Source organism: Gigantopelta aegis, chromosome 12 (genome assembly GCF_016097555.1).
Source record: "Gigantopelta aegis isolate Gae_Host chromosome 12, Gae_host_genome, whole genome shotgun sequence".
In the NCBI taxonomy this organism is placed as follows: domain Eukaryota; kingdom Metazoa; phylum Mollusca; class Gastropoda; order Neomphalida; family Peltospiridae; genus Gigantopelta; species Gigantopelta aegis.
The window spans coordinates 11,038,084-11,066,055 of record NC_054710.1 but is presented as its reverse complement, the minus strand read 5'-3'; the positions used below and the strand labels follow the sequence as shown (position 1 = coordinate 11,066,055).

The window sequence follows — 27,972 nt, the reverse complement described above, 5'->3', positions numbered from 1 at the left end:
CAGTGGGCCCATTGGGCTATTTCTCGCTCCAGCCAGTGCACCACGACTGGTATATCAAAGGTCGTGGTATGTGTTATCCTTTCTGTGGGATGGTGCATATAAAAGATCCCTTGCTGCTAATTGAAAAGAGTAGCACATGAAGTGGCGACAGCGGATTTTCTCTTTCAATATCTGTGTGGTCCTTAACCATATGTGCGACCCCATATAACCGTAAATAAAATGTGTTGAGTGTGTTGTTAAATAAAACATTTCCTTCCTTCAAAGGACCAAACTCGACCTGGACCCGAGTACCCGACACTTACACTAGATGATAATGAGACCAAACTCGACCTGGACCCCGAGTACCCGACACTTACACTAGATGATAATGAGACCAAACTCGACCTGGACCCGAGTACCCGACACTTACACTAGATGATAATGAGACCAAACTCGACCTGGACCCGAGTACCCGACACTTACGCTAGATGATAATGAGACCAAACTCGACCTGGACCCGAGTACCCGACACTTACGCTAGATGATAATGAGACCAAACTCGACCTGGACCCGAGTACCCGACACTTACGCTAGATGATAATGAGACCAAACTCGACCTGGACCCGAGTACCCGACACTTACGCTAGATGATAATGAGACCAAACTCGACCTGGACCCGAGTACCCGACACTTACGCTAGATGATAATGAGACCAAACTCGACCTGGACCCGAGTACCCGACACTTACGCTAGATGATAATGAGACCAAACTCGACCTGGACCCGAGTACCCGACACTTACGCTAGATGATAATGAGACTAAACTCGACCTGGACCCGAGTACCCGACACTTACACTAGATGATAATGAGACCAAACTCGACCTGGACCCGAGTACCCGACACTTACACTAGATGATCATGAGACGAAACTCGACCCGGACCCGAGTACCCGACACTGACACTAGATGATAATGAGACCAAACTCGACCTGGACCCGAGTACCCGACACTTACACTAGATGATAATGAGACCAAACTCGACCTGGACCCGAGTACCCGACACTGACACTAGATGATAATGAGACCAAACTCTACCTGGACCCGAGTACCCGACACTTACACTAGATGATAATAGACCAAACTCGACCTTGACCCGAGTACCCGACACTTACACTAGATGATAATGAGACCAAACTCGACCTTGACCCGAGTACCCGACACTTACACTAGATGATAATGAGACCAAACTCGACCTGGACCCGAGTACCCGACACTTACGCTAGATGATAATGAGACCAAACTCGACCTGGACCCGAGTACCCGACACTTACGCTAGATGATAATGAGACCAAACTCGACCTGGACCCGAGTACCCGACACTTACGCTAGATGATAATGAGACCAAACTCGACCTGGACCCGAGTACCCGACACTTACACTAGATGATAATGAGACCAAACTCGACCTGGACCCGAGTACCCGACACTTACACTAGATGATAATGAGACCAAACTCGACCTGGACCCGAGTACCCGACACTTACGCTAGATGATAATGAGACCAAACTCGACCTGGACCCGAGTACCCGACACTTACACTAGATGATAATGAGACCAAACTCGACCTGGACCCGAGTACCCGACACTTACACTAGATGATAATGAGACCAAACTCGACCTGGACCCGAGTACCCGACACTTACGCTAGATGATAATGAGACCAAACTCGACCTGGACCCGAGTACCCGACACTTACACTAGATGATAATGAGACTAAACTCGACCTGCACCCGAGTACCCGACACTTACACTAGATGATAATGAGACAAAGGAATACAGTAAAATAACATTATACATCTTTCGGTGGGCCCCATTGGGCTATTTCTCTTTCCAGCCAGTGCACCACGACTAGTATATCAAAGGCCGTGGTATGTGCTATGCTGTCTGTGGGATGGTGCATATAAAAGGTCCCTTGCTACTAATGGAAAACTGTAGCGGGTTTCCTCTCTATGACTGTGTCAAAATGACCATATGTTTGACATTCAATAGTCGATGATTAATAAAAAAAAATAGTGCTCTAGTGGTGTCGTTAAACAAAACAAACTTTAACTTATTTCCAGCACTGAACATGAATGCCAAATCATGCTATTGTATTGCATTTAGAAACTGGTTTGATATGTTCAGTATTGTGATGGATGGATGAACGCACTCAACACATTTTATTTACTATTATGGATGACGGACGGCCAGATTAAAAAGAGAAACTAGCACATGATCATATAATTATTGTGTTACTTGTATTACTGATTAGTTACTGCTGAAGTTAATGCTCTACACTGTCTCACTTGTATGGGAAGGAAATGTTTTATTCAACAACGCACTCAACACATTTTATTTACTATTATATGACATCGGACATATGGTTAAGGAACACACAGATATTGAGAGATGAAAACCGCTGTTGCCACTTCTTGGGCTACTCTTTTCGATTAGCAGCAAGGGATCTTTTATATGCACCATCCCATAGACAGGATAGCACATACTTTTGATATACCAGTCATGGTGCACTGGCTGTGACGAGAAATAGCCCAATGGGCCCCACCGATTGGGATCGATCCCAGACTGACCACACATCAAGTGAGCACTTTTCCACTGGGCTACGCACTTGTACGGGTACTTGAGTCCTTACTCAGCCCATGCCTGAGTACTCGTGGAGACCCTAACTCAAAGCGTAACCTTTTGACTATAATGGTGTACCACTCCAGTAACAAGAACTTGCTTAATAAAGTGTGTTGTGTTCTTTGTTTTATGGTGTATGTGTCCAGTAACAAGAACTTGCTTAATAAAGTGTGTTGTGTTCTTTGCTTCAGGGTGTATGTGTCCAGTAAGAAGAACTTGCTTAATAAAGTGTGTTGTGTTCTTTGCTTCAGGGTTACATGGTGTACATGTCCAGTAACAAGAACTTGCTTAATAAAGTGTGTTGTGTTCTTTGCTTCAGGGTGTATGTGTCCAGTAAGAAGAACTTGCTTAATAAAGTGTGTTGTGTTCTTTGTTTCAGGGTTACATGGTGTACGTGTCCAGTAACAAGAACTTGCTTAATAAAGTGTGTTGTGTGTTTCTTGTACGTGTCCAGTAACAAGAACTTGCAATAAAGTGTGTATGTGTGTACAGTAAGAAGAACTTGCTTAATAAAGTGTGTTGTGTTCTTTGTTTCAGGGTTACATGGTGTACGTGTCCAGTAACAAGAACTTGCTTAATAAAGTGTGTTGTGTTCTTTGTTTTATGGTGTATGTGTCCAGTAAGAAGAACTTGCTTAATAAAGTGTGTTGTGTTCTTTGTTTCAGGGTTACATGGTGTACGTGTCCAGTAACAAGAACTTGCTTAATAAAGTGTGTTGTGTTCTCTGCTTCAGGGTTACATGGTGTACGTGTCCAGTAACAAGAACTTGCTTAATAAAGTGTGTTGTGTTCTTTGCTTCAGGGTGTATGTGTCCAGTAAGAAGAACTTGCTTAATAAAGTGTGTTGTGTTCTTTGTTTCAGGGTTACATGGTGTACGTGTCCAGTAACAAGAACTTGCTTAATAAAGTGTGTTGTGTTCTTTGCTTTAGGGTGTATGTGTCCAGTAACAAGAACTTGCTTAATAAAGTGTGTTATGTTCTTTGTTTCAGGGTTACATGGTGTACGTGTCCGGAAGTAAGAAATTGTCCAACGGCAACGACTCATTCACAAAGCAGACGAACAACACGAAGATTCTTCTTGATATTCCATTCGGATACGACTATACGGTCGCCGTATGCTACAACGCGATCAACGGATACTACGGAAAGAACGCAACGGAAGAGTTTCCATGTAAGTTTTAGTTAACCTTTAGAAAGAAAGAAAGGAATGTTTTATTTAACGACACACTCAACACATTTATTTACAGTTATATGGCATCGGGCATATGGTTAAGGACCATGCAGATATTAAGAGAGGAAACCCACTGTCGCCACTTCATAGGCTACTCTTTTCGATTAGCAGCCAGGGATCTTTTATATGCACTATCCCACAGACAGGGTAGTACATACCACGGCGCCTTTGATATACCATTTGTGGTGCACTGGCTGGAACGAGAAATAGCCCAATGGACCCACCGACGGGGATCGATCCCAGACCGACCGCGCATCGAGCGAGCGCTCTACCACTGGGCTACATCCCGCCCCAGTTAACCTTTAGGTGTGAGACGAAGCCCAGTGGTAAAGCGCTCGGTTGATATGCGGTCGGTCTGGGATCGATCCCCGTCGGTGGGTCCATTGGGCGGGCTACTTCTCATTCCAGACGGCGAACCACAACTGGTATATCAAAGGCCATGGTATGTGCTATCCTGTCTGGAATGGTACATGTAAAAAGGAAGGAAATGGCTTATTTAACGACGCACTCAACACATTTTACAGTGTTCTACACTCGGTTTTATAACTTACTCTTCTTTGGCTAGCGGACAAACAAAATTTACTAGCCAAGATTAAAATGTTACTCGCCACAGTGCGACACTACTCATTTTGTATCATTTATGAATGTGTTGTAAGTATCTGGATTGTTTTCGCCAAATTACTTAAATCAACGATGAGTTCCGAATTGTACCGACAATTAATACGGACTTCACAGTAATCAATCGGACAACTTCGTAAATAGTGAAATGTTCCGACTGCACAATAATGTCAACAAATTTCATTTGTTTTCGCTGCTAGGACTCTGAACGCACATGGCAAATAATTTAATACTTAGACGTTTTTGGAGTCAGTCGCCAGATGGCGATGATAATAAATTCAATCAATCGCCACGCCAACATTTTGGTCGCATTGGTGACCATTTTGGTCGCAACGTAGAACACTGTTTTATTTATGGTTACATAGCGTCTGATATATGGTTAAAGATCATGCAGATATTGAGAGAGGAAACCCGCTGTTGCCTCTTCACAGGCTACTCTTTTCAATTAGCAGCAAGGGATCTTTTATATACACCATCCCCCCAGACAGGATAGCACATACCACGACCTTTGATGTGCCAGTCGTGGCGCACTGGCTGGAATGAGAAATAGCCCAATGGGCCCACTGACAGGGATCGATCCTAGTCGGACCGTGCATCAAGCGAGCGCTATACCACTGGGATACATCCTGCCCCAGTTAACCTTTAGGTGTGGGACGAAGCCCAGTGGTAAAGTACTCGCTTGATATGCGGTCGGTTTGGGATCGATCCCCGTCGGTGGGTCCATTGGGCGGGCTATTTCTTATTCTAGACAGTGCACCACAACTGGTATATCAAAGGCCATGGTATGTGCTATCCTGTCTGTGGAATGGTACATATGAAAGATCCCTTGCTACTAATGGTGGGAAAATGTAGTGGGTTTTTTCCCTAAGACTATATGTGACATTGTCACAGTTACCAAATGTTTGACATGAAACAGCCATAGAGAGCAAACCCGCTACATTATTCCGTAAGTTTATAAGTGTACCCTAGTGCTGGAGCAAAAACTCAAATTCGGGCAAAATGTGCTACCGTATTTTCCCGTGTATTATGCGCACTTTTTTTCCAGAAAATACAGGTTAAAAATGGGGGTGCGCACTATACATAGCAATAGAAAAAATATTTTTTTTAAATGTCCAGCGATCACCCATGAAAAATCGCCGATCGATAGTTTACAGTACTTTACAAGTTATTAACAGTGTTCATTACAATGAAACGCGAAAACCCTCTTAAAAATCGCTTTTCACTTGTGATGGTTGTAATAAATGCAAAATAAATCTACAAAAGTATCCATACCTGGCCAAAAAGTGCACAAAAATGACAAAACTGGACCATAAATATTTATAATTTCCATGAGATTTAATTCGTCCATTTCCGGCAAACCGGAAATATACCACACTATTATAAATTTAGAAATCTCGCGCATTCACGTTAGCCACGAGAACGAAATGTAATATGCTATATTTTTTTTTTCATATATTTATTAGTCATTTACAGTGTATGGGGTATATAACTTTTTATTTATTTATGCATGTGTGAGTCTGTGACATGTAAGTACGCAAGTACTAGCCTTTGTTTAATGTGACATGTAGGTCTATGTACTCAAATACCTAACTTAAGTTTTGTTTCTTGGTTTCTTGAATATACCGCTTCTTTCGCTTTTCGTTAATTTTGGTGACGGGGAAAACGGTACATCTTGCATTCACTGTCGATTTTGTGGTTTAAAAAAACGGTGCGCATTATATTGTGGTTCATGTTTTTTTTCTTGGAATAAACGTTCAAAGTGGGGGGTGCGCATTATATATAGAGAATAATACATGAGTGACCGTTAGATACCATTTATCTCACAACGAGTTGTTTTAAAATGTATCTAACGAGCGAAAGCGAGTTTGATATGTTTTTAAACAACGAGTTGTGAGATAAATGGTATCTAACGGACACGAATTGTATTATTCTATTTCTTACATATCCGCAAATACCAGGTTTTAACATCTTTTTGGACTAAAAGTTATTTACAGCTGTTGTATTTGTAGCGAACTTACACGTCACAGACACATGATTGTCAGGTTAACTATACGTCACAATGTAATCTATTTCCACCGTGTTGCTTTTCACTGGCTGCTTGGCACTGGTGACCTGGTCATCACCTAGGAGCAGCCAGTCATATGTCATGAAATTGTTAATACACATTCGTGTGTTAACAACCCATGTGTTACCAAAAATAATGCATGGTGTTCTCACCAACGGGTGTGTAAGAAATATAATTTGATACCTCTTTACCATGTATTTCCATCATTCTACACACAGAATTAGTTGCGATTCATGGGAAAATACGTAGTGATAGATAGCCAGGGCTAACCCTGGGTTGCTATTTTTGTTCACCAATTAATTCGCCAATCTTCAATTTCTTTTGCCAATCTAAATATGTATTCGCCAATTACATTTTGGCATTTCAGTCAAAAGATTGGGGTTTTTTTTAGTCTAATTTTTTTTGGTAATATAGTATATAATATGCTAAAATGTACTTATAATTCAGTTCTCGTCTTGTATGTCATTGGAGTGAGTGCTCCGCAAGGCTCAATGGGTAGGTGTAAACCACTTGCACCGACCATTGATCCATAACTGGTTCAACAAAGGCCATGGTTTGTGCTATCCTGCCTGTGGGAAGCGCAAATAAAAGATCCCTTGCTGCTAATCGGAAAGAGTAGCCCATGAAGTGGCGACAGCGGGTTTCCTCACAAAATCTGTGTGATCCTTAACCATATGTCTGACGCCATATAACCGTAAATAAAATGTGTTGAGTGCATCGTTAAATAAAACATTTCTTTCTTTTTTTGTATGTCATTGTTTTAGGGGATCTATTTTTTACTAATCAAATAGTGAAATGCTGCTGATGACTAGGGCTTGCCATAGTCCAGTGTTAAAGCGCTTGTCTGATGTGCAGTCAGTCCAGGCTCAATCCCCTTCAGTGGACCCACTTCTCATTGAAGTCGGTGCACCATGATTGGTACATGTACATGCATGTATATATCCCAAACGAGGCAGTTGTATTTTTTGGTATGCATCAGATAATGATATAAATTGTATGTTTCTCTGTAATTTGAAAGAAGCAAGTCAAATGTGATCCTATATACGTTACCCCAGAGATTCGCCGGACGAAGATATACACTATACTTATATAAAAAATGGGAGTCTGTACGCCTATGCATTTTTCCATTGGTAGCAAGGAATCTTTTATATGCATCTGTTCGTAACCCCAGGTCTACCAAGGATTATAAATAAAAGGAATCTTGATTTCTACTGAGATGGTGTGGGGGGAAAGGTAAATGAACCATTTCCTTCCTTAAGACTGTCTTTCAGTGAAGAACGTTGATTGTTTATTTGCAGATTTCTACGTCAATCCTGACGAGCCGAGCCCAGCGAGTGGGAAGGCAGGAAGCACGAAGATCATCGCCATCGTCGTCCCGATCTGTGTGATCGTTGTCATTCTCGCCATCGTCCTTGGCGTCATCATCATACGACATCGCCGACTGCAGCGCAGCTTCCTCGCGTTCGCCAACAGCCACTACGACACGCGGTCGGGAATGACCACGTTCGGATCAGGAGACGGTTTAGGTGTGTAGAAATCCTTCTCTGCCCCCACTTTGCAGATATTTTGCTTTATATTCGCTTTATAATAGTGTAAAAGTGTGTAAATATAAAAGTGTGGGCCTCCCTTCCCCCCCCCCCCCCCCCCCCCACACCCCCACACACACACACACTTTTTGGCACCTTCCTACGCTCGTTCTTGTGTATAGGTTATTACCGGAAAAAATTCCGGTATCGTCAGTATCATATATTAGGAGTAAAAATTGTATTATGCGAGCCTCTGGCAAGCATAATACATTATTTTTATTCCTAATATATGATATTGACGATACCGAAACCCATGAGGGTAATAATCTCTTTGTCATATAATTTCAAGCTTAATTCAATGTGTTTTTGTAAACTGTACACGCAACTTTAATTCCAGTCGACCATTACTAGATATTCAAATGATGTAGGAATACTGTATGTGGCGCGGTGTATTTTTGAATGGAAATGACGTCAAACTTTAATGACGTCGTTTTGGATGTCTTTACATCAAAACTCGGGCTTAACATTGTTTGTTTTCTGAACGCTGGACAGCTTTCAGTGTAAAATTGCTATTGAATTTTTTTTATTTGATGACTATGAATGCATACGTCAATTATGGAGTGTCACCCAAGTACGTTTGCTTAAATGTCAATAAACCTAGTGCCGTGACCTTGATTAATTTACATCTAATTTGCTCGTTCCAACGTCAGTGTGTATATTTCAGCGCTAAACCTATTATTAGTGATGTCACGCCACTGTTGTTCTGCTAGTTAAGGAGTCTACCATGCTGCCAAACATAGTGACATTCAACCTACATTACTGACATTGTTTACAATTGTCGCAATGAAAAGAATGATAATGGATGATAAAAAGAATACCCCCTTCGTGTCTTGTGATATCATAATTTACCAGCACTCATTGATAAAAGTATAAAAATCCTCGGCAAGCCTCGAATTTCATACTTTTATCAACTCGTGCTGATAAATTATGATATCACAAGACACTCTATATATACTCTTCAAAAAAAGTAGCGGAACTCTAATAAGAATTTACAAATTGCCCAAATTGTAAAGTATATTAGCTGTGGGGAATGGTTATATGATAATAGTGAATTAATTGGGCAAACATTACAACCGGTAGTTCAGTATTACAGTAGGTTTTATGACCACCAAAGATCTTGAAGGATGATTGGGGTCAAAAGTGAAATTTAAAAGTCGCAAATTCAAACAATAAAAATTACTAAAAACAAAACAACAACTGTATGATCAACAGAATGAAAACGATTGACAGAAATAATGTTCCACAGTGATTAATGGACCTTCCTGGAAATTGTCAAAATCAAGAATGACACCCCATGCACGTGTGCGGGGCAACTGCGTGATGCACGTGCAAACTATGGAATGTGTTTCGGTGTGTTGATAAACAGACCTGAATGTTCTTTACTAGGATGTCTGTGGTCAAAACGTATGTTTGGTCTAATAGTCGATATTAACAGTAATATTTCAGGTTCTCCTACTTTTTTTGAAGAGTATATATATATATATATATGCATCATCCCACAGACAGGACAGCACACAGTGTTCGAAATAAGCTGATAAATTATGATATCACAGGACTGTCTATGTATACTTTTTTGTTTCAGATGATGAAGACACTCCCATGATCCAAGGTTTCTCGGATGATGAACCTTTAATAACAGCCTAACATTTGACAAACGCTCCAACAGAGCTGTTCATGTACTGGGTCAACACTAGAGAGCAGCTTATTGGGTATTCGAATCGGGACTCCATTAATGTTTTATGGACATCAGAAAACTCCTGAAAGCATCATGATGGACATCGTAAGTCCTGAATATGGGACTTATGAATAATAATGTTATTGAGGACAGTTAAAAAAAACAAAAAAATCAGCTTTGTTGATACCACAGACCCCTAAATAATAGCTTAATGAGTATCTGGAACCCCTAAAAGCAGCTTAATCTTTATGAATATTACAAACGTCTAAAAACAGTTTTATGATCACCATAAGCCCTTTAACAATAGCTTAATGGATATGTGAAACATCTTAAAAACAACATAAGCCCCTAAAAGTATAATGAATATCAGAACCCATAAAAACATCTTTGTAGACACCATAAGCCCCTAAATATATAATGAACATCAAAAACCCCATGGTGAGAGTTTAGTGATAATCAGAAACACTAAATAACAGCTTCTTGTGCATGAGAAGACATCTCTGACTGCGTCCTAGCAGATGAAATCTCATTTTATTATGACATTGTTTTTTATTATTATTTGTGTTTTGTATATATAGCAATATACTAAATTGTGATACGTGTTGTAGAGAATAATATCAAGAGCCATTAATTTGTTATGCGAGCTACTCTGTCAAAAGATTACGGTCAGATTGTTAATGTGGCATATACCGTACGTGTAATGTTGTACTCGATTGACGAAATCATTCCATCTGTAGGTTAATCTGATTGGCCAGTCATTTGGCCGGGGTTTTTTTTTTTCTTTTGTTTGACACTTATGAATGATGAAATATCCAATTAGCCAGACATTTTGCTTTTTTTTGTGTGTTAATGATAAATGATTTATTGTTATCCATTTAATCATTTATTTGGCTTTTTCTTGTGTAACTCATGAATAATGATTTATCCATTTAGCTAGTTATTTGACTTTCTTGTGTAACTCATGTACAATGAATTATCCATATAACCAGTTATTTGGCTTTTTGTGTACCGTATTTTCCCATGTATTATGCGCACCAATGTATAATGCGCACCCCCCACTTTGAACATTTATTCCAAGAAAAAACCCATGAACCACAATATAATGCGCACCGTTTTTTTTTAATCCACAAAATCAACCGCGAATGTAAGATGTACCATTTTCCACCTGTCACCAAAATTAACTAAAAGCGAAATTAGCAGTATATTAAAGAAACAAAACTTAAGTTAGGTACTTGCGTACACAGACCTACATATCACACAAAATGTAAGATGTACCATTTTCCACCTGTCACCAAAATTAACTAAAAGCGAAAGCAGCAGTATATTCAAGAAACAAAACTTAAGTTAGGTACTTGCGTACATAGACCTACATGTCATATTAAACATAGGCTAGTACTTGCGTACTTACATGTCACACATGCATAAATCAAGACAAAAGTATATACCCATACACTCTAAATGACTAATAAATAAATGAAAACAAAAAAAAAAGCGATTTTTAAGGGTGTTTTGGCGTTTCATTGTAATGAACACTGTCAATAACCTGTAAACTGATTGCTGGACATTTTAAAAAGATTTAGTTTTTTCTGTTGTTATGTATAATGCGCACCCCCATTTTTAACCTGTATTTTTGGTGAAAAAAGTGTGCATTATACATGGGGAAAATACGGTAACTCATGTATAATGAATTATGCAATTAATCAGAAATTTAGCTTCTTTTTGTCTCACTTACAAATAATGATTTATTTGATTAACCAGTTAATTGTTTTACGGTTATCAGAATTTTTTATTTTCTCGTTAGAACCAGAATGAATTAATTTGAAACCCAGAATATGTAAAGCATGGATTTTTTTGGTGGGTGTTAAGAAAATATTGTTCATTAGACACCTAATGTAAATTTTGGTGGGTGTAAAGAATATATTGTTCATTAGACGTCTAATGTAAATGTTGATGGGTGTAAAGAAAATATTGTTCACTAGAAGTTTAATGTAAATGTTCAATCTTTCTGTGACTGGAAAGTATGTCTTTAAAGCAGCTAAAACAAATCCATCCATTTTGGTATTTTTGTGTGTGTGTGTGTGTGCGATTGTAATGTCCGACTTTCTTTGACATTCATTGTTTTATTTGTAGTTAGCAGTCTCAAATTTACATGCAGCATTTTTTAGCTTATTTATATTACACAGATTTTGAATATTGTTTTAGTTATCAAATACATACATGTATGTGTATGTGTGTGTGTACATGTTGTATATATCACAGATGTCAACCTTTACTGATCAACACCTGCAAGACTGGACAAAAATCCATAAGAAATCCATAAGCAAGGTGCAAAAGGACGGGGAACTGATTATTTTAAATTCAAGACAACATGAAAATGAAAATCGAGACTATTAACAAGTACAATTTTGATTAGTGCACATATATCCGCTAGGTGGCACCTCTCGTCCAAAATAAATACGACAAAATGGCCGTTTCCCGATTCACGAAAGGACAACGAAAATCACGAAGGATGGCTTACTTAGATGATAACGAGTCATGTAAAAATAATAATGAAACAAAATAAAACCTGAAAATGCGTGTTACCCATAAGGAATTTGTCCTACGCCCGTAACACTGTCAAATGCTAAAAAATCTGTAAGTCTTACGGGTGATCCGTAAGAGTTGACATGTATGGCATATATTTGTATGTATGTATGTGTGTGTGTGTATATATATATAGAGAGAGAGACACACACACACACAGATACATCAGGGCCATAGCTAGGATTTTTTGTTTGGGGCGGGGCAAGTGAGTAGTTAATAGTCTATAACTCCTTAAACAGTTAAGAAGAGAATTTTCTTTAAGTTTCTATAATGCTTGCCCCCCTGCTAGCTACGGCCCTGTACATGTACATGTAGGCGATATGCCAAAATTCTTTTTAAATGGCCAGCTAATTATATGTAACAATAATAGCTTATTAGAACAGTTGGCTGTTTACTAAGAGGTACATATAGTGGCTGGTTTTATACAAAGCAGTTAGTCAAGGGGCAGATTACTATGGAAGGAACGAAGAAAGTGCAGTTTGAAGCTAAAAGTTAAAAAAATATGGCACACTGGGGGTTTTTTCTGAGTTGTTATATACAAGATTTTTCTAATCTTTACGGAGACTTATTTAGAGGATTAGTAAGTCTAGGCCCATATTTTCGAAGCTATCTTAACGTTACAAAATCGAGAAACCATTGTAAGCTAATGTATGATGTCACTATGGCGTATGCTACAGTGATGTCATAGCCTACTATGTTTTCACAATTTCGTAGCCCTAACATAGTTTCAAAAAGAACTTGGCTTTTTAAAATTCATTTAAATATATATATATATATATACATATATGCATTTTATTTGTTTTTATTGTCTGTAAATCACTGTACTCCAGTCCCAGTGTTTTCTCTATATACAGTTAAATCCCGTTGGCTCGAACTCTGTCGGTGCTCGAGAAAATGTTCGACTCATCAGTTAGTTCGACCGTAACCATTCGGTCAACATCGTAAAAGTGTAACTCATGACTTTGGGTTTTTTTGGTTCGAGCCTTGTGGTGTATTCGACCCTTCCAAGTTCGATTCAATGAGATTCTGCTGTATTTTGGTGAATGTTTAAGTATTGTACCAGGGCTGCACTTACTTAAGGCTAGAGCTTAAATACCAAAAAAAATTTGCTCTTTTAACTGACAGTGTAAAAGTTTATTTTATTTATCTTAAAAAAAGTAAAAAATAACAAACTGTACAATATATGCACTGCTGCGTAACAGTACTGCTGTTGATACGGTAAAAAAGATTCGGTGCTGAAATTAATGTAAATTAACCTATACACATCAGTAAATAAGCCATAATTAACAGTTGCTCTGTACAGGTATACCGGCCTCGGTGGCACAGTGGTTAAGCCATCGGACTACAGGCTGGTAGGTACTGGGATCGGTTCCCAGTCGAGGCATGGGATTTTTAATCCAGATACCGACTCCAAACCCTGAGTGAGTGCTCCGCAAGGCTCAATGGGTAGGTGTAAACCACTTGCACCGACCAGTGATCCATAACTGGTTCAACAAAGGCCATGGTTTGTGCTATCCTGTCCGTGGGAAGCACAAATAAAAGATCCCTTGCTGTCTTAATTATGTGCAGCCTTGGCAGTTGGTACATGTTACGGTATCTTTAACAATCTGTGGAGATTGGCGATTAGGAGACCGGAATGTTATTATGTCTGACAAATTGCTTCAATTACGTCGGTTTCTGTTGTCGCGGTAACAGAACACATCTTGAAAATTCACTTTTTGATTTCTGTTCACGGGATTGGAGTTTTGTTAACTTTAATTTTGTAGAAATATGACTTCTTGCTATTGGATCTGCTTTCTTCTGTTAACTCCTAAAGTGGGAGCTTATCGGAAAGATCTGGTTTTCTTACCTCCCAAAGATGTTGTTTATCTGTATATGTGTGATATTGTTGGGTGTTTTGTTTTTTTATTAGTTCCAAAACAAGATCTGTATATTCTTCACACTCACTAGTTTTCGAGTCGGAGAGTGTTTGAGTTCTGGAGGAATCTGCATATTATGTCTGGTTCTCAAGGAATCCACAATAGTATGTCTGGTTCAAGAGGAATCCACATAGTATGTCTGGTTCAAGAGGAATCCACATAGTATGTCTGGTTCTCGAGGAATCCACATGGTATGTCTGGTTCTCAAGGAATCCCTATGGTATGTCTGGTTCTCGAGGAATCCATGTAGTATGATCTGGTTTTGTTTTTATACTGTTGTACATTTGTTGATATTTATTTTACGTTCTCACTCCAGTGCTATTATAGATTAGCTAACCAGAAGATGTTATCCGACTGTATATATTTTTGAGGAGTTTAATACAACAGAACGTTGATGTATTAAGTACTACATAAACAGCTGAAAAATAATTAGCTTTGGCCATGATCTGAAATGACAATGGATGTAATATATAACGCTCTTGGATATCATTGGTGTGTTTACAAAAGTAAATGGGGAGGGGTGCTTGCCTGGGGTGGCAGTACCAACAGAATCTGGGCACAGTAATAGAGGGTATTTTTCAGGTGCTCAAAAAGGCAGTTTTTGAACAGCATTTTTCTGGGGGTGTAACTTTCCCTAACTTGCACCCCACCCCCCATATACATGTAGGTATGGCCCTGATGTGGTGTCTGATTTGTATATAAAGGACTCCAGTGTAATTTAATGTGTGGTATGGGATTGAGGAAATATTCCAGAGTGTCTTTCATATAACTGGTGGTTAATGTGTGATCCAGTTTACAAGTAGTCTTGAATCATCAGCTTCGTAGCGTAATTGCTCAATTCATTTTTTTCTTTCCGAATGGGCTATTTCTCGTTCCAGCCAGTGCACCACGACTGGTACATCAAAGGCTGTGGTATGTGCTATCCTGTCTTTGGGATGCTGCATATAAAAGATATCTTGCTGCTAATCGAAAAGAGTAGCCCATGAAGTGGTGACATCAGGTTTCCTCCCTCAATATCTGTGTGGACTTTAACCTTTTTTTTTTTTTTTTTTTTTAACATACAAATTAATTTCTTAAAGATTATTAGAGCAAAATCAAAATTTGTTCTTATTCAAATAATTTTTTTAAGAATTCATATCTGTTTGTTTTAAAATAAGTTTTTTCTGTTTATATATAAAAATCAGTTTCCCCCATTTTTCTTCAAAGCTCTATTCATGAGTTATGCAGTTTTACTAAGAGACTGACGAAATGTTAAAACAAAAGAAAGATTTATAGTCCGTCCCATCCTCTGACAAAAATCTTTTTTGTAAATAATTTCAGTTTTATTTGACGTAAGAACAAAAGTAAAAGTGTTTTGGAAACAATAGACTCAGAAATAAATAACTTTTTGTAAATTCCATAGCATTAAAAAAAAGCATTGTGAGATGGACTATAGATATTTGTTTATAATTTATAGACATTTACCCTAGTGGAGCTGACTAGATAAAAAATATATTGTTTTTTTGTGAAACACTTGAAGCAGGCTTTTGTATATATGTATTTTTTTTATGAATCTCTGGAAAAAGGCTTTTGTAGTTGTTACGAGTCTTTGAAAATGGGCCTATTTACATGTAGAGATTTTTGTGATTGACTAGTTTAAGTGAGACTAAGGGAAAGGTGTTTTGTTTTTGTTTTTAATATTTTTTATGAATCATTGGAAGAAGGGCACTGTCATTGTTTTGTGATCAATATAGAAAAAGGGTTATTCCAAAGTTGGTTTGTTTTTCACCCACCTGTTTGTGTTGGGGTTTTTTAAATATTTTTTGTGAATCATTGGAAACTGGCTTTGATCATTTTTGTGAACATTGAAAAAGATCTGCACATGTAGATTTCGTAGGGCTTTCTTTTTTTTTTTTTTGTGTGTGAACCACTGGAAATGTATGTCTGGGGAACCAATTGAAACCGCCTGTGCTAATTTTGATTTAGTAAACTGTTATGGGAGTGGCAGTCCTCTGTGGTGGCTGCCCTCCTATAGACGGATAATGGTTTTGGATAACAATTTTGTTGCTTTATGTGATTCATTAAAACAGCCTTTAAAGTTTTTTTGTGAATTGTTGGAAACAGGATTTTTTCTTTTGTGGGTCTTTGTGAATCATTGGAAGCAGAACTTTAGGAATTGTGTGAACCATTGGAAGAAGGGCACTGTCATTGTTTTGTGATCAATATAGAAAAAGGGTTATTCCAAAGATGGTTTGTTTTTCACCCACCTGTTTGTGGTTCCAAAAGAAATCAAATAGCAAAATGTTATGGTTTCACATACTAAACATAAAAAAATCTATTCTCATTTATCTGGTCCAGCAATACAAACTACACTCGAGCAAGGTTTTAGTCTGAAATGTTTAATTCTCCAAACTACTAGTATGTGAATTTGACTGTTTAAACTGTGTTTATTATTCGATTGTGACCATGTTTTTATTGTATAATAAGTTTTAAAATTTCCATTTTGTATATATGTAGGAGATTCTGACATATCAAATGAAGACATAGTGTATTTTATGAGTGAAGGGTCATGTAAATGTTACGTATGTATGTATATACAGTGCATATGGGGGAAAACCCCCAGACTGTTGAACAATTACGTAAAGCTCTGTGGGGGTGGAGGATCATGGGAAATGTCATAAAATGCTCTTTTTTTGGGGGGGGGCGGGGGGGGGGGGGGGGGGGGGGAGAGTGTTTGTCAGAGTGGTGGAGGGGTTAAGTTTTCAAAAGATTTAATTTTTCATTCATTTTAACTTATTTTTGTACTTATATCCAATTAAGGTTCAATCATGCTGTCCTGGGCACACACACCTCAGCTATCTGGGCTGTCTGTCATGGACAGTGGGTTGGTGTTTAGTTGTTAGTGGTTAGTGAGAGAGAAGAGAGTATAGTGGTATTACGCCTACCCATTGAGTTGTTAAAACTCATTCTGGGTTGGACCCGGTACCAGGCTGCGAACACAGTACCTACCAGCCTTAAGTCCAATAGCTTAACCACAACATCGAGAATTTTTTTTATTTAATAAATTAATTGTTACAAAAGTGTTTTGTTTTTTAAATGTATATATTAGTATCAAATTTAAAATAATAAATAATTGAAACATATAATCCAGTAATGTTTGTTCAAATCGTGTGGTATTGGCAGTGAAAGTGGAAGGGTAGGCGAGACAGGATTATTGTATAACTTAAAAGGCGATAGTGGTCTTAGTGGTACAAACTTTTATGTGGTGTATTTTCTGGGGATCATAAAGAATTTGGGGGGAAAGATTATGTGGTGATGGAGGGGGTATAAAAATGGTAATATATTTCGGTGGCGTAATTGTTGAACAGTCTTATAACAAGTGTATTAAAAACAAATTGTTTACTCGCACACTGGTTTTAGTTCTGAACCTAAATATTAAGACAATTATGAGTGTTTTTTATAAATAATTAATAAAGGGTTTCTGCCAGAAGGTAAAATGGGTATGGTGCCATACCCACATTTTTGGCAGATTTGTTTTTTTTGTTGTAGTTTTTTTGACAGAATTAATTATTATAATTACTGTATGATTTCGTTAACCCTAACCCTAAACTTAACCCATTTTCTTTCCGAGGGGAGGGACCCCATATCCCCTGGTGACTGTGGTTGCATTCAGTTCCATAGCGCCACACCCAAAAATGTCTTTCTGGCAGAAACACTGATGGGAGTATATTTTAAAATTTAAAAAAAGAAAAGTTTTCATGATTTTTTCATGTCCCATGTCCATGCATTTCCTTGGTGCCTGTTACTTGCTTGTAGTTCGCTTTAATATTTTGTCATTTGTGTATTACTGTGTTTTGTTTCTTTTTGTTTTGCTCATTAATGGTTTATTAATGCTTCAATATAAAATATTATGTGTGAATATATTCTTAAACTGTTGCATTCCATTAGGTGAAACGAGTTTGTAATGATAGCTGGCAGGTACCCGAGAGAATGTAACTTAGGGACCAGTCATTGAACTGTTTGTTATATTTTCAAATGTTTTCTCTATTGATCTGTTTACAGACGAACTGTAATAATTTTTTAAAGAATATTTGAGCAAAGAACATATAAACCAAATCAGTTTGTTAAAATCTATAGAATGTGTTTTTATAAACTAATTATATTTTTTAATTCTTTTTTTTTTCAAATACTTTTTGTACATAACAATCAAGTTAAAATTGCAAGGAAATAACCATATTTGATACACATTTTTCAGCATTATCCTGTTATTTATACTTTTAAAATATTTTCATTTAAAATTTACTTTTAATTTTGTCTGAGAAAATTATCATTAATACTTTTGACACAATTATATTTTGCTTATCTCAGACATTGTGCAGGGGGAGGGGGAGGTTGAAAATCTCTGCTCTATGTGACTTATTTTTTCAGGGGGAGCAGACCTGAACCTCCCCCTAGAAACTTTGCTGAACACAATCTTGACACCCCACCCCTTGAACATGCACCTGGCGTCCACTATAGTGTGTTATTCGCTGTGCGATTGTAAGTTGACGGTAGCATCCTGCCAAGCCGATCGTGTTACGTTTTACAGATCGTTTGTGATACGAGGGCAAGAGATCTCTTGATTTGTGTTGATGCAACTAGAAATAAAATACTTTTCTAACAAAACGATGTTCTTTTCGCTTTATTGTATCATATGGGGGCCGAGACGTTGGCCAGTGGCAAAGTGTTTGCTTGATGCTGTTTATTGGGGATCGATCCCCGTCGGTGGTCCCATTGGGTTATTTCTTGTTTCAGCTACTGCACCACGACTGGTACATGTATATCAATGGTCGTGGTACGTTGTCACGGTGTTTGACTTTTCATATTTGGTCCTGTACAACACCGTGTTTTCTTGAACTGGCTTCGACGACGTCCGCGTCTGGGGCAGACTTTATCACGGCTTTTGTGACTATTTTCTTTTACCATAATTCTGTGTTTGTTTGCGACACAGTATGTGCTATAACCATGTTTGGACTCAAAACGGCACCTGCTGCTTTCCAGCGACTCATGAACTGTGTCAAATGTCCGTGTATATCTGGACGATGTGGTAATTGCCAACAATACATGGCAAGATCATATTCATGACATCAAAACTGTGTTCACACGACTCCGAGATGCTAAACTCACAGTCAACCTGACCAAGTGTGAATTCGGAAAAGCTCAGGTGACCTTTTTGGGACATGTGGTTGGTCTTGGGAAAGTAGCTCCTATCACAGCCAAAGTGGACTGCATTCTGAAATATCCTCCGCCCACCACGAGGAAGGAAGTTCGGCGTTTCCTGGGGATGATCGGGTACTACCGGCGTTTCTGTCCAAACTTTGCTACGGTCGCAGCCCCAATCACAGCACTATTAAAAAAGGGAACCAATTTCCAGTGGACAGAGCAATGTACGCAAGCATTCACTCTTTTGAAGAACTTATTGTGTACCGCCCCTATAATGGCAGCACCAGACTACCAAAAACCTTTCACGCTAGCAGTGGATGCCAGTGACGTCGCATGTGGTGGTGTCCTATTTCAAGAGGACGCCCAAGGTCTGGACAACCCTGTGAGTTTCTTTTAAAAAAATTTAATAAACACCAGTTAAATTATTCTATTGTGGAGAAGGAAGCCCTTGGACTTGTCACCGCATTAAAACATTATGAAATTATATGTGAAAGCGGCCAGCCATCTAGTAACAGTATACACCGACCACAACCCGCTTACGTTCATTAATCGCATGAAGAGCACGAATAAACGTGTCCTGAGACAGAGCCTGATGCTACAGGAGTACTCCCTCTCCATTCAGCACATTGCAATATAATCTCTGATTCCTTGTCAAGGATATGATCCTTATGATATCGGAACGTACATAGGTTGTGTTATTCTGGACTATGGTGTGAACTTTGTGATTATGTAACTCTTGTTTTATTTAGTTGTATACTTCGATTATACTCTTTTGATAATTACACATGGAAAAGCCATGCCAAAGAAAAGAACATTGAAGTACTTTTTAATATAAAATTATTGTATGTTTGTTGGACAATTTTCAGGCTGAATGCATGCCAAATTTCCTAAAGCTGAGGGGACGTGTCACGGTGTTTGACTTTTCATATTTGTTCCTGTACAACACCGTGTTTTCTTGAACTGGCTTCGACGACGTCCGCGTCTGGGGCAGACTTTATCACGGCTTTTGTGACTATTTTCTTTTACCACAATTGTGTGTTTTTTTGCGACACAGTATGTGCTATAACCATGTTTGTTTATAATTCACAATGGAATGTTTTATATGTATTTGTAACCCTTTCCCTTACGCTTCTTTGGGTAAAAGGATTAGTTCCTTACTTTATGGGTTTTTATAAAACAATTAGCGGGTTAGCGAGTAGAAAGTTATAGGAGATTTAGTGATGTTAACTAACACAAAATGGCCGTCGGGTAATCTTGAGTACGTCTAAAAATGGTGACTCCAGTGACATCCATTAGACCAATCGGATAGCGAGTTGGCTGGGGTATTTAACGGTTGGCACTCAGTTTTTGAAGCATGTAGGTTATTTCGACCCCTCTGGAGTTGGATATTTTTTCTTTGTGCCATGTGTTTGAACGGATGGATATACACAGCGGGTTCTGGTAAGATACTTTTAGTTCTTGCGTTTGCCTGGTATTTGTTGACAATGTAATGTTATAATTGTGTCTTATTTCCAATCCCAATGTGCAATCGAAATGGAAACCACCGTAAGATAACCTCCAAAATGTTTTATCATAAGTTGTAGGTTTAAATTATATTGATCTTTTGGTTATATAGGTATAGTTAGGGTATCCATGTGATTTTAACCTGAGCTAAAAACCTTTGGCCATATTTGCATAACTACCCATAGTGTAAGTTATTTGCAAGTTATTGTAGTTGTTAGAACTTTAAGAATCTAGGGTTTGATAGATATTCCCCTCCCCCTTGGAGTTATGACTGATCTCTCCAGGGATGTTCTGTTTATTAGATAGATATGTATCTGACTAACTTAGTATAATTAAATTATATTTGAGTGTAATATTGTTTTATACAGATGTCATAAATAAATAATTATAATATAATTAGTGTTGGTGTAGTTATTTTAGTGGATATTAGAGATTGTGGATAGTTTTATCATTAACTAAGCAATTAGACTTTTCTTACTGCACTAAACCTTCATGCGGCGTGGCCAGCTAGACATGTCATACTCCTAGACTGAGACGTAGCTATACAGTTGGCTCCGTTACAGGAGAGTTTAAATTGGGACCTCGGTCCGGGATTTTCTTATTTCATTTAATAGGGGGCTCGAGCTATTTGATATTTAATTTCTGTACAGACAGAATGATTTGCAAATTTGTTGAGTTTTTTTAAAGTCTGTTATATCCACTAAAAAAATACTGACATCATGGAGCAAGACTTGTTGAACAACCCTAATATACCTCTTATTAAAAAAGCAAAAAGGGCAGAGCTAATTGAGCTAGCTAATTATCATAATGTTTCGATCGCCCAGTCAAATAAAGTAGAACAAATCAGGGAAATACTAATTGAAACATTATGTAGCCACGAGTTTGATAAGGAAGAAGATATGTTAGAACCTGTTCAATTAGATGTATCTGACTTAACGTTTGAACAGAGATTAGAACTTAGAAAATTAGAAAGAGAAGAGAAGAGAGAGAGAGAGAGAGAGATAGAGAGATAGAGAGTTCCAGTTAATTAAATTACGATTGGAGCATGAACACAGAATGAGAGAAGGGGAAAGGAATAGTGAGACAAATTCAAATCATCTACAGGGCACAAATGGTTTCAGAATTAATGACTGCTATAGGTCAGTACCTGTTTTTGATGAGACTAAGGTGGACTTATTTTTCCAACAATTTGAGAGGGTAGCTAAGGAGTTAGACTGGCCTAGGAATTATTGGCATTTACTTGTTCAAAGTCGTTTTCGTGGTAAAGCTGCTAAGGCGTACGTGGCATTAGACGATGATCGGGTCCGTGACTACGCTATAGTGAAGGGAGCAGTGTTAAAAACTTACCAGTTAACTAGTGAGGCGTATCACCAGTTGTTTCGCAGTCTTAAGAAAACTGAATGAGAAACTTATGTTGAATTTGTGACCAAGAAACAAAATAGTTTTGATAAATGGACTAGATCGTTAGAAATAGGAAATAGTTTTGCCAAATTACGAGAGGCCATGATTCTAGAGGAAGTTAAAAGTTGTTTACCACCGGCTGTTAAGCTACATTTATCTGACCAAGGTATTGAAAGTGAGACAGGTGCCGCGGAGGCTGCGGACCATTATACTCCGATTCATAAAACTAGTCAGTCTCAATCAGGTTTTGTGAGGTTTAACGAGGCTGGACGAAGAAATAGTGTTCAGGCAGGTTCTAGTTGGAATAACGGTGGCAGTACTAGAGGTAATGTGGGTACCACTATTGGTAAGGCTAGCTCGGTGAGTGATAGTGCCAAGTACAGTTTTGCCAGACAGCGGCCTGGTTCGTTAGGCGGTAGTCAGTTGTCTGCTAATGCTACATTATTCAAGCCACGTTGTTCGTACTGTAAGATGACAAATCACACAGTGGTTAAGTGCTTTTGACGGCAACGAGACAATAAGCAGGTAGTTGGTTTAGTCAGGACTGAGACCGAGTTCAACACTTTGTCATTGCTTACCCCTGAGCGACAGAGATATGAGGAGTATGTGTTGGTGGGGACTATTTGTAATGATCAACAAAATAGTAACCCTAGTCCTGTCTCTATCTTCCGTGACACTGGCGCATGGCAAAGTTTAATTGTAAAAGATGCTCTTAGTCATCCAGACAAGTCGGCAACGGGTAAAAGTATTGTAATCCAAGGTGTTGGTGGTATGTGTTTAACCGTGCACTTACATAAGCTTTATATTCAGTCTCCCTTGGTTACAGGCGAGGTGTTAATTGGTGTTATAGACAGCTTACCTATTTGTGGTGTAGAGATACTGTTAGGTAACGATTTGAGTGAGAATTGTTGTAAACAACACTGTTCATTTTTGGAGGTGTCAGATACACCTGTCCCCAACCGTCTTGAAGTAGTCAGTGATATATTTCCAGCTTGTGTTACTACTCGATCCATGACCAGCCAAAAGTGTTTAATGAAACCAGAGGAAGTTGATTTATCTGATACAATGCTGTTCCGGTGGTGAGAAGAAAATGATAAACCCGAATCTGTTAAAAACGTATGGTCCGAACCTAGTTTACAGTCTGTGGCGTCTGACAAGGTTGAGTTAGGGCAGTTAGTTGAAGGAAGTACCCAATCAGTTGAAGTTGATAGCCCCCATGAAGCTTTGCTACAGCTTAGCTGGAGCAAAGAAAGTCTATGTAGGGCACAGAAAGAGGATGTAACTTTACAATCTGTGTGGAGTAAAGTAGTTGATGAAAAACAGACGACTATGGAAAACGAATGTTTCTATTTACATAATGATGTACTAATGAAAAAGTGTCGGTCCAAAGTAGTATTTGATGAGAATGAGGAATGTGAATGCATGTCTGTGTTAGTGCCTAAACCATATCGGCAGGAATTATTAAGCTTAGCACATGAGAGCTTGTTTGCCGGCCATTTGGGTCGTACAAAAACATATGAACATATGGCATCGGATTATTATTGGCCTGGTATGTTTCGTGATAGTAGTGAGTATATGAGAACGTGTCATGTATGTCAGATGGTGAGGAAACCCAATCAGGTTATTCTGCCAGAACCACTCAAACTGATACCAATTACAGGGCCGGCACTTTCAAAGGTTTTAATAGACATTGTTGGGCCATTGCCAAAGACTAGTCAAGGGAATCAGTACCTGTTGACAATTATGTGTGCGAATATCCGATTTCCTGAAGCTATTCCGTTACGTAAGGTTAATGCTAGTGTCGTTGCGAGAGCTCTGATAAAATATTTCACAATGACAGGTTTACCAGAAGAAATTGTCAGACCAGGGATCGAATTTTATGTCCCATTTGTTTCGACAAGTCTTAGCTCTATTAGACATAAAACAAGTAAGGTCAAGCGCTTATCACCCAGCTAGCCAGGGGGCACCTGAAAGATTCCACCAGGGTTTGAAAAGTATGTTGAAATGCTATTGCAGTGAAAATGGTAAAAACTGGGATCAGGGAATACCTTTTGTACTGTTCGCTGCACGAGACTTAAGCAGGAGTCTTTAGGCTTTTCCCCATTCGAGTTGGTTTACGGTCACACCCCTAAAGGCACACTCAAACTAGTGAAGAGTAGTTGGATGAAGGAGGATAGCTTCGATGATCTACTAAATTACGTAGCTAAAATCAAAGATAGATTATGGCAGGCAACTCAGTTAGCAAATAAACACTGGGTAATGCCCAGACAAAAATTAAATCATACTTTGACAGGAAAGCAAAAGTTAGGGAATTCAAAGTAGGTGATAAAGTCTTAATGTATTTACCCCTACCTAAATCATCCATGCAAAACAAGTACTTTGGCCCATTTTTGATTGCACGTCGGTTTAGTGACACTGGTTATGTTGTCAACACGCCAGGTCGACACAGGGCTACGAGATATTTCCATATCAACCTGTTAAAACCCTACCATGAACGTCTCGCGACTCAACCGACCATGGCAGTGGATGTGGAACCAACTGAACCAGGTGATGACCCCAGTGACACTTCAGACATCCGGCTTTCCAATAGCGAAGTGTTGACAAATCTGAACAATGTGCTGTGCTATCTTAAAGGTACATGTAAAGATGAACTTACTGATACAATCAACGAGTTTACGGATCTGTTTCCGGATGCACAAAGGGTGACAGACATCATGGTCCAGGATATCGAACTCGAGAGTGATACGGTTATACCTATAAAGCAGCACGCGTATCGAGTAAACCCTAAAAAAAGAGCACTAATCAAAGCTGAAGTTGATTATATGCTGGAGCACAATATTTTGGAACCATCCAACAGTAACTGGAGTTCCCCGTGTATACTTGTTCCAAAGCCGGATGGAACTTTTAGGTTGTGCGCTGATTTGCGAAAGGTGAACCAGCTGATCAAAGGTGACTCGTACCCACTTCCTAGGTTGGATGATTGCATCAATAGTGTCAGGAATGTGAACTATATATCAAAGTTAGATTTGCTCAAAGGCTACTTACAAATTCCTCTGTCGGAATGGGCTAAACAGATTTTGACTATCGTCACCCCAGACTCTTATCAATTTAGGTTTTTGGACTCAAAACGGCACCTGCTGCTTTCCAGCGACTCATGAACTGTGTTCTTGAAGACTTGCCAAATGTCCGTGTATATCTGGACGTTGTGGTAATTGCCAACAATACATGGCAAGATCATATTCATGACATCAAAACTGTGTTCACACGACTCCGAGATGCTAAACTCACAATCAACCTGACCAAGTGTGAATTCGGAAAAGCTCAGGTGACCTTTTTGGGACATGTGGTTGGTCTTGGGAAAGTAGCTCCTATCACAGCCAAAGTGGACTGCATTCTGAAATATCCTCCGCCCACCACGAGGAAGGAAGTTCGGCGTTTCCTGGGGATGATCGGGTACTACCGGCGTTTCTGTCCAAACTTTGCTACGGTCGCAGCCCCAATCACTGCACTATTAAAAAAGGGAACCCAATTTCCAGTGGACAGAGCAATGTACGCAAGCATTCACTCTTTTGAAGAACTTATTGTGTACCGCCCCTATAATGGCAGCACCAGACTACCAAAAACCTTTCAAGCTAGCAGTGGATGCCAGTGACGTCGCATGTGGTGGTGTCCTATTTCAAGAGGACGCCCAAGGTCTGGACAACCCTGTGAGTTTCTTTAAAAAAAATTAATAAACACCAGTTAAATTATTCTATTGTGGAGAAGGAAGCCCTTGGACTTGTCACCGCATTAAAACATTATGAAATATATGTGAAAGCGGCCAGCCACCCAGTAACAGTATACACCGACCACAACCCGCTTACGTTCATCAATCGCATGAAGAGCACGAATAAACGTGTCCTGATATGGAGCCTGATGCTACAGGAGTACTCCCTCTCCATTCAGCACATTGCAATATAATCGCCGATTCCTTGTCAAGGATATGATCCTTGTGATATCGGAACGTACATAGGTTGTTATTCTGGACTATGGTGTGAACTTTGTGATTATGTAACTCTTGTTTTATTTAGTTGTATACTTCGATTATAGGGCCTACTCTTTTGATAATTACACATGGAAAAGCCATGCCAAAGAAAAGAACATTGAAGTACTTTTTAATATAAAATTATTGTAGGTTTGTTAGACAATTTTCATGCTGAATGCATGCCAAATTTCCTAAAGCTGTGAGGGGACGTGTCACGATGTTTGACTTTTCATATTTGTTCCTGTACAACATCGTGTTTTCTTGAACTGGCTTCGACGACGTCCGCGTCTGGAGCAGAATTTATCGCGGTTTTTGTGACTATTTTCTTTTACCATAATTCTGTGTTTGTTTGCGACACAGTATGTGCTATAACCATGTTTGTTTATAATTCACAATGGTTTTATATGTATTTGTAACCCTTTCCCTTACGCTTCTTTGGGTAAAAGGATTAGTTCCTTACTTTACGGGTTTTTATATAAACCATAGTTGAGCGTTTTTGAAACCTATTTTGTCTGCCTTGTAGACACCTTAAATGACATTACTTAATTTTATGTTTATGTTAGCCAAATTTAAAAACATCACACAGATGCGTTTTATTGCCAGCTTTCTAATGCACCTAATAAAACAATTTTCGGGTTAGCGAGTAGAAAGTTATAGGAGATTTAGTGGTGTTAACTAATACAGGTCGGCGCTCGGCACTGTTTTTGGGGCAGACTTTATCACGGCTTTTGTGACTATTTTCTTTTACCATAATTCTGTGTTTGTTTGCGACACAGTATGTGCTATAACCATGTTTGTTTATAATTCACAATGGAATGTTTTATATGTATTTGTAACCCTTTCCCTTACGCTTCTTTTGGTAAAAGGATTAGTTCCTTACTTTATGGGTTTTTATGTTAGCCAAATTTAAAAACATCACACAGATGCGTTTTATTGCCAGCTTTCTAATGCACCTAATAAAACAATTAGCGGGTTAGCGAGTAGAAAGTGATAGGAGATTTAGTGATGTTAACTAACACAAAATGGCCGTCGGGTAATCTTGAGTACGTCTAAAAATGGTGGCTCCAGTGACGTCCATACTACTTCCATTAGACCAATCGGATAGCGAGTTGGCTGGGGTATTTAATGGTTGGCACTCAGTTTTTGAAGCATGTAGGTTATTTCGATGGGGTATCCCCCCTCTGGAGTTGGATAATATTTTTGTTTGTGACATGTGTTCGAACGGATGGATATACACAGCGGGGTATGGTAAGATACTTTTAAAATACGTTTGCCTGGTATTTGTTGACAATGTAATGTTATAATTGTTTCTTATTTCGAATCCCGATGTGCAATCGAAATGGAAACCACCGTAAGATAACCTCCAAAATGTTTTATCATAAGTTGTAGTAGGTTTAAATTATATTGATCTTTTGGTTATATAGGTATAGTTATGGTATCCATGTGATTTTAACCTGAGCTAAAAACCTTTGGCCATATTTGCATAACTACCCATAGTGTAAGTTATTTGCAAGTTATTGTAGTTGTTAGA

At 38.7% G+C, this 27,972-nt stretch overlaps 2 protein-coding genes across 2 annotated transcripts in view; both read left to right on the top strand.

The window, feature by feature from the left end:
* Positions 1–12,608, top strand: part of LOC121386473 (sortilin-related receptor-like) — a 91,586-nt gene extending 78,978 nt beyond the window's left edge. The window contains exons 27-29 of the mRNA XM_041517388.1: positions 3,646–3,826; positions 7,868–8,095; positions 9,738–12,608. Coding sequence (XP_041373322.1) covers positions 3,646–3,826; positions 7,868–8,095; positions 9,738–9,799 — 471 coding nt within the window. The 3' untranslated portion in view covers positions 9,800–12,608. The remainder of the gene's footprint in view (positions 1–3,645; positions 3,827–7,867; positions 8,096–9,737) is intronic.
* Positions 12,609–14,467: 1,859 nt separating this feature from the next.
* Positions 14,468–20,472, top strand: LOC121385811 (uncharacterized mitochondrial protein AtMg00860-like). Its single transcript, XM_041516599.1, has 4 exons — positions 14,468–14,552; positions 18,740–18,850; positions 19,480–19,895; positions 20,380–20,472. Exons 1-4 carry the CDS (start codon positions 14,468–14,470, stop codon positions 20,470–20,472), a joined length of 705 nt encoding a protein of 234 aa, XP_041372533.1.
* Positions 20,473–27,972: the final 7,500 nt, after the last annotated feature.

What these genes read in the sequence shown, in the direction of transcription:
- LOC121385811 (XM_041516599.1), top strand. Translation starts at nt 14,468, where the DNA reads ATGTCTGGTTCAAGAGGAATCCACATAGTATGTCTGGTTCTCGAGGAA. An exon ending in GTTCTCAAGGAATCCCTATG is followed by an intron (nt 14,553 to 18,739) that starts GTATGTCTGGTT and finishes TTATTTTTTCAG; the next exon opens with GGGGAGCAGACCTGAACCTC. An exon ending in GTGTTATTCGCTGTGCGATT is followed by an intron (nt 18,851 to 19,479) that starts GTAAGTTGACGG and finishes CTAAACTCACAG; the next exon opens with TCAACCTGACCAAGTGTGAA.